Here is a 7,982-nt window from a genome sequence, read left to right on the forward strand (position 1 = left end):
AAGTCTAGTTAAGAATAGTACAAATAATACTTCATCAACTTGTTGCTCTCACGTTTGGGGCAGGGGGGGGGGGCGAAATTTTTGGGGCATTTTTGTTCCCAGCCTCCAATCATCGTAATTTTTTGCAAACACTCATTATTTGACATAAGTATAAACATATAAATGTTTGGAGTTTGCTCCATGTCTGGAAGTTACCTATCTGGAACACCAAAAAATTCTTTCTACGCCTCTGATATATATATATATATATATATATATATATATATATATATATATATATATATATATATATATATATATATATATATATATATATATATCAGGAAAAAAAAGTTGTTTCTCACTATAATTTCATACTTTGTATAGCATAACATGTATAATATGCTATTAAAAGTCAAGTTGACCTCACTTGACGTTGCACACGATTATCGTGTGCAACGTCAACAAAAGTTCAACTTAATTTAACGTCAAGTGTCATGTTAATCAATAATTTTGCAGATGGCATGTTTCAAACGACGATAAAAAAGTTTTAACTTGAATAATAAAAATGACTTACACAGTTTTTATTAAGGCAGTTTTGAGCCTTATATAAAATTCAAATGTGTTTTGAAATTTTAGTTGATACATTATGTTTTTGATACAAATGTTTCGACAACTTTGCTGGTAAAAAATTATTTTTTTGTATGTGAATAATAAAGAGTCCATTTGGTTTTATTAATATCTAAAGTTAGCCTATTGCATTTAAGGCAGTTAAGTATATTTTTTAGTTTTTTATCCATAGTAGTAAAGAGTTCATTATTGCTTACAGGGGTAGATCCAGGGCCGTTCCGAACGGGGGGTGTAGGAGGTGTCCCACCCCAAAACTGTCATACAAGCATTTCAGTTGGCACATTTTAAATATTGAGGACCTTTTTTTTTTCGGTGTCTCTAGTTGGCAAAAAATACATACGACACCTCCCCATGAGACCCTCTTCGGGACGGCCTTGGGCAGATCCAGCATTTTTTGGTCTTTGACATAGCTAACTACTAGACATGGAGCAAACTCCAGATATTTATATGTTTGCGTTACTGTTAAATAAACTCAAAACATTTATGCTTACATTTTTATCAAACAAAAACTTGTAACAAGGAACTGTTATTGATAAACGATTGTAAAAGTAAATAAGTAAGAAAACGTGCCTTGCACTATGAGAACAGTGATTCGAAAACTTCATATCCGAAGACACAATTATATTGATATTTTGAATATATTTAATAGATTTAATATCTGTATCAATGTTTATTGAGTATGGATGTAATGGTATAGGACTGTTGCCATTGCATAGAAAGTAGTTAAATAGAATTCGTATCTTTTTGAAGGAGACAAATGAGTCGACATATGCAGTTTCTGTATTTTTTAGTTCTAGGACTTCGAGGGGAATTTGCACCATATAGATATTATTGCGCATAATACAAAAATCTACACTCAAAAAAATCTTAGCTTTGCTATTATCAAAGAAAAAATAATAAGATTTCAAAACAGAAAGTTTATTCTAAATCATTTTCTTTAATATTTTATATTTAAACTGTTTTAAAACTGTCTTGTTTTTTGCGCATAAAATGTTTGAGATTAGTATAGACAGTATTGTATATTGTATCGTATATTTATTCTGTCATTAATAACTATTATTTACAGATTTATTGAAATCATGCACAGTAAAAACAGTTCGTGGTAAGAATTTATCTAAAATGCATATTCTAATTATTGACGGAGAGAGGCAGACAAGGATCCCTCTTTTCTGACAACAATTGCAATTATAGCTGCGCCAGCCAAGTTAGATTGATATCATTAATAATAATAATAATAATAATAATAATAATAATAATAACAATAATAATAACAATAATAATAACAATAATAATAATAACAATAATAATTAGATATTCCGCTAATATTAGATAGCCAACTAAAGTTTATTTTTAGAGTCTAATGGTTGTTAAATTTATCCAGAAGATTTTCCGTTTATGCTGCATCTGATTCTTCGACCTTCTCATGGTTTAACCAAACGTGGGCAAAATTTTTGCACATTTCACGGACTGAAAAATGACATGAAATTAAAAGCACTACAAGAGTGCACCAAGGAGGCGGTTATTTAAGGGTCAAGTTGCAATTTCAAAAAACATGCAATTTCAAAAAATATACAATTTCAAAAAAAGCTTTGTTTATCATAATAAAAATTAATATTAGCACTTATGAAATCACTAATGCAAAATTTGCCACATGCTAATTCATTAAGTTTATTATGTTTTGTTTTTCATAGATGCTCAGGTTACTGGTCCTATTAAAGCATTGATATATTTGTTATCAATGACTAGAAAAAAAAAAAACGTTTTACAGAAAAATAAATTGCTGATTAAACAAATTTTATCAATCAAAATCAATTTACTCGGACCAGTTCTGAAGATCCTCAAATAATTAGAATTTGATTTTGAAACAAAATTATTTCTTATGACTATAATTTTTATAAGTATTTTAAATCATTTCCTTAAAAATAACAAGCAGTAATAAGTTCATTTGAAAACGCAGTTTATATATTATTATAAATAAGTTATGATTTCTTAATTTAGTCAGTCCGCTCCATAAATGTAAAAACTAGCCCAAAGCTATTTGTTGAGCGATCTGCGCATGATGTTAATCAGCTAAATGGAAGTATTGTTTGCGATGGCAAAATCTGTGTGCGTTCAAGGCGGTCCTATACCATTAAAAATAGAAAAATTCAATTTTTTTGTTCTCGGGAGGCCTGGGCACAAAATAGCTCTAAAACAAGCGTTTTAGGGCTATTTTGTTCCCACGCCTCCGCCATTCCAAATTTTTGAAAGGCGTCCTCATTTGGCATAGGTATGAACATACTTAAGTTTGGAGTTTGCACAATGTGTGAAAGTGTCCTATCTGAAACATCATAAAATCCTGCGAGCGCCCATGTCATATATGATTGCTGCTAATGAAAGTATAATCAATGCAGTTAGGGAATGCAAAGCCAATGTAGATGAAGTTGTTAAATGTACTACTGATGAGAGATGCAAAAAAAATAATAGTGTTGTTACAGCAGTTTCTCGTACTAACAATAAAGTTATCGATTATGAAGTGCTTTCAAAGAGTGTCAAGCTTGCCTGTCGTGTTGTAAAATAAAAGGCACAGATAAATATCAAATATGGACAGCAGCCATAACTTTTTAATAAACCACAAGGGCTCAACAGGCTCAATGGAGACACACTGCTGCTATTAAAGCTGTTTTAAAATCAATTTTTATGGACCTAAATACTGATAGTTTATCAATTAAAAGTTTGCATAGAATGATCCCTAAAAGTTAATACTGAAGTCAAAAAATGATTAGAATTAAGGTTTTTTCAGCAATTATTCATTTTAATGATGGTTTTAATAGGCTTTATAATGTATTTAAATTTTTAAGCATTATTCCTGGAGCTTTTGCATAAATGGTCCAAAACGAGACTTATGTGGAATAAAAAAAGTTAACAAGAAATTAAGTAGTTCCTGTAAAAAGCCAAGAAAAGTATTTAAAGCTAAGAGAAAAAGTTTTATTAATGAACTGACAAACACAAATCACTGTAAATCTTATATGATTCATATATACAGGCCCGTAGCAATTGGGTAGACAGCAGGGGCATTTGCCCCCCTCCCTTCAATAGTTTTTTAAATAAATAATTTTGAAGAAATTGACTAAAAAAAAGAAAAAAAAATGTCCTTAAAACTATTTTGGAGTAGTACTGCCCGCTAATATAATTTTTGTTCCTACGGCCCTGATATATGATGTTAGTTTGGTGCTTGTTATTTTTTATTTAGTTTCTTATTTTCGTTTTTCTCACCGGTTTTGGAATAAAACTTCTTCCTTCTCCTTACTCTTCAGAATAAAATTTTTTTAGATTTTAAAACTTGACCTAAAAATTTCCCAAACTATTCATTAAACACACTATTCATTAAAGTTTGATCTACAGCCTGAACTAAAATGCAAGCTTTAAACTTTGCCTTTTTTGAAATTTTGGTAATAGAACAAACGCAACTGTAGTCAATTTTTGATATAAACGATCTATTATCTATAAAATATAAACTACTCATTAAATTTAATTGATTTTAGTTCAAATTGTTCTACATACTAATTCAAAACTTTTTGTAAAATTTTATTCAATGAGTAAATAAGGTTTAAAAGTTATTGGGGCATTTTGGATCCCAACATGGTTTATTGAGCCCATAAAATATTTTTATTAATTTTTTAATATCTAGGCATTTTATTATATGCAGTAAAAAGTGCTTTAAGGTCGAATATTAGTGAGACAAGTTTGATTGTATAAAGCCACCTTAATATGATTGAATGCATGGACTATTTATTTAAGATGTTTTGGGTGTTTTCTTTGGAATGTCCAAATGGGTTGAAAATGTTTTTTAAATTTCTGGAGTTCAAAATATATCAATTAAATTTTTGCAGAGAAATAATCTTTGAATAGTGTAGATCAAATTTTTCAAATGGACTAATAACTCTTCTTTTTGCTTGTATCTGGTGTATATTTAATTTTTGTTAAAAAATATAACTATGTAAATATGGCACTATTAATTTCAGATCTTAAAATTTTTGCGTTTTTAATGTCATCGATTATACGTTTTTCAGAAGTACATTAATTAAAGTACAAGTAAATGTACAATAATAATTAATAATACAGTAAAGAAGTTTTACTCAATATGATTTCTCTCTGTCAAATACTGTCTCATTCTTGTTACCTCTACTAAAGAAATAAAAAAATAATTGCCTCAATAGTATTACATAAAATAATGGTATTGCATTATATACAATTTATATTGCATTAATTATATAAAGGAAATTATTACCTATCGATTTCCTTATTCAAAGGAAAGAATTTTCTTTAAAAATTAATTTCCTTATTTCAATAGATACTTTCCCAAATTTTTTTAATAATAAATCCTTAATTTTTCTTGTAAAAACAAGGAAAAGTTTTAAGGAAAGTTTCCCTAAAAACCAATATTCTTATTTTAAAGGAATTTTTCCCTAGTGTCAAATAAGAGGGATTATTTCCTAAACTTTTTCCTTGAAAATAAAGAAAGATTTCGAGTGTATATTTAAAATAATTACGATGGATGAAGATTGGTAGATTAATAGAATAACAAAAGAGGAAAGAAATTGAGCGCTCCAACCAGCGAGATAAAAAAATTCAGCGCTGGTACCAGTGGGATAAAAGAAATTCAGCGCTCCAACATTCTTACTGGTTTCATACCTAGTTTTAGATGCTAAAACCGTACAACAAATAGATAAAAATTAAATGAGAACCATAAAAAAAAAAAAAAAAACTATAATTAGGTATTAGAAAAATTGTTATCATTTTTGTCGTTGTAATTTCTAGCAAACTTTTTTTTTACGCATAACTTTGGAGCAATGAAGTTTTTTTTGTATAAAAGCTTTTGCTCGACTAAAACTGGTTTGCCTAAAACAGCAAGATCTGCTTCTTGTTTACTTTCAACAGTTGAAAACGAGTCACCCATATCAAGTAATTTCCATACCTCTTTCAAAGATGAATCGCTCGACGAGGATATTAAATTATTGACAACTGAATTTAAAGTTTCTTTGAGTTCGTCTGAAACGCAATTTAAAAAAAATAAAAATACAAACGTCACATTTTGTTATACCTGTTATGAATAATAAAATATAAAATAGATTTGAAAGTTTACCAAACGAAAAGAATGAAAATAATTTCCGCAATACTAAGCTCGTAACCTATAATTTGTAAAATTTTAACGGCTTTTTTTTATTCTAATTGGATAAAAATTTAAATAATTATTAAAAACACTGAAAATTATATTTTCACCTTATACACCACATAGTTGGTAAATAAGAATATTAATCAAATTCCATGATATGATGTTTGAATATTTTGTATAAAGTATTGAAAAATTAAAGAAAAGAAACCAAAAAAAATATTTTCTAAATAAAGAAAGTCTATTTCATTAGTTAAAAAAGGTAATATCATGTTCTTTCGTATACTCTTTTTTTCATTCCACTTGAAGTTTAAAAAAAAGTTGATCTTCGTCGCTTTGCTGCCAGTATTTTTAATGATGGTATTTGACAAACCGGCAATTATATTTTTAAATCATTTTAAGAGGACATCCAAAAAGTACGTCCCCAGTAAAACCACTAATTTTAGACCCTCCCTCCCCCTATGTACGCACCTGTATGATTTAAACAACTCAAGTCCCCGTCGTACGTACAAATTATTTATTACAAAACCAAACCCCTCCTCTTGCCACACATAAATTTTTTAAAACATATAAAATAAAAATTCAGTTAATTCAACATTTCTTCGTATTATTGATTTTTAAATTCGGGAAATTCCATGCTTTTGTTAAAAAAAAGAAAAAAAGGAAACTAGGTTTTAGGAGAGATAAAGAGCGAGAGATAGTCAAACCGTGTACTCTGTTTTTAACACCTCCCCTTCTCCTTTTCGCATTCGAACGTTTTTGGATAAACCCCCACCCATACCAGCATACCTACTTTATAGAAGACCCTTAAGCATAACTACTTGCGGCAAACGTGTATAAATATCAAGCGCCTCATTTGGTTTATAAAACAAAAACAGGCAGAGTACCTAGACATTTTTAGACGGTTAAACTTACACCTTAATTATACTTCTGCGATATTATTAGCCAATACTATTGCACATTAAATATAATTTTCTAAACAAACCTTGGGCTTCTTTATTTAAAAAAACTTCGTCTCCGTCACCGTGTCCGTCTTTTTTTCGATTTTTATGATTCTCTAAACTTTCTGAAATATTCGATTTCGATGAATTCGCGAGAGTTGATGAAACTTTTAGATTTACCAATGTACCTAAAGTTGCTTGTTTTTGAAAATCTTGCAAACTTTGCAAAACAACTTGGTTTTGACGATTAATTTCACCGCAATTTTCTAACGAACAGTAACCTTCAAGATTTTCTTAAAAAAATTATTTTAAACCAATAAAAATAAAAACTATTTCTAACATGTATTACACCTTGTTACTTTCTTTTTTTGAGAAGAAAACCATTTTCAAAACTTTACCTTGTAGAGATTTAAAATCAGCTCGAAGCCGATTACTATTGTTAATCATTTTTGCTCTTTCAATCAACAAGTTCTTAATTCGATCAACTGCCAACTTTAACTTCCATTTATACTTACAGAATTCCATAGAAGAACAATGCTGGTCAGGACAAACTATAAAAAAATGTAAAATATAAAGCTTTGATATACTGCAAGTACTTAATGTTATAAAAAAATCTAAATTATTAAATAAAAGAATAAAATTAGGCAATTAATTTAAAAAAAAAGGAATTAAATTAACCTAGAAAACATAATCTGTTTAAATTTAACAACATTTTTGATAAGATTATATAAAGTAATTTTCAAGTAAAAAGATATTACAATCTTTCAAAATAAAATTCATACCTTTAGAATAATCAAGTTGCTGATATTCTGCTGCTTTTCCAAAAACTGTTTGAAAATCAGACAGCTAAAGAATATTTAATTCTAGCACAATTAGCATACTAATATAAACTACATATTATTACTATATTTACTAATACAATTAACATATTACACTAACACCTCTCTCTCTCTTTCTCTCTCTCTCTCTCTCTCTCTCTCTCTCTCTCTCTCTCTCTCTCTCTCTCTCTCTCTCTCTCTCTCTCTCTCTCTCTCTCTCTCTCTTTCAGTGATCGCGGCGACGGCAAGGAGAGGAAGAGGGATTTTTTTAAAGATATAATATTGTATTATTATTCTTTAAAAAACTTAAAAAATAAATATTTACAAATATAAATTTTATTAGTTAATTAAACTTTTTTAAATAATTAAATAATATGTATATTTATATATTTAAACTAGCATTTAAAAATCAACATAATTATGAATTATTAATTTTGTAAATGCATTGTAAATAAATAATGT

The 7,982-nt window shown here is 28.5% G+C and overlaps 1 protein-coding gene across 5 annotated transcripts in view; it reads right to left on the bottom strand.

The window, feature by feature from the left end:
* Positions 1-4,721: 4,721 nt before the first annotated feature.
* Positions 4,722-7,982, bottom strand: part of LOC105850828 (coiled-coil domain-containing protein 57) — a 59,418-nt gene continuing 56,157 nt past the window's right edge. For all 5 annotated transcript variants that reach the window (XM_065812860.1, XM_065812861.1, XM_065812858.1 and 2 more), the window contains 4 exons: positions 7,485-7,548; positions 7,101-7,253; positions 6,747-6,995; positions 4,722-5,640 (listed from right to left, as the gene is read on the bottom strand). In XM_065812860.1, coding sequence (XP_065668932.1) covers positions 5,363-5,640; positions 6,747-6,995; positions 7,101-7,253; positions 7,485-7,548 — 744 coding nt within the window. In that variant the 3' untranslated portion in view covers positions 4,722-5,362. The remainder of the gene's footprint in view (positions 5,641-6,746; positions 6,996-7,100; positions 7,254-7,484; positions 7,549-7,982) is intronic.

The sequence above is a fragment of the Hydra vulgaris genome, chromosome 12, assembly GCF_038396675.1.
Source record: "Hydra vulgaris chromosome 12, alternate assembly HydraT2T_AEP".
Classification (NCBI taxonomy): domain Eukaryota; kingdom Metazoa; phylum Cnidaria; class Hydrozoa; order Anthoathecata; family Hydridae; genus Hydra; species Hydra vulgaris.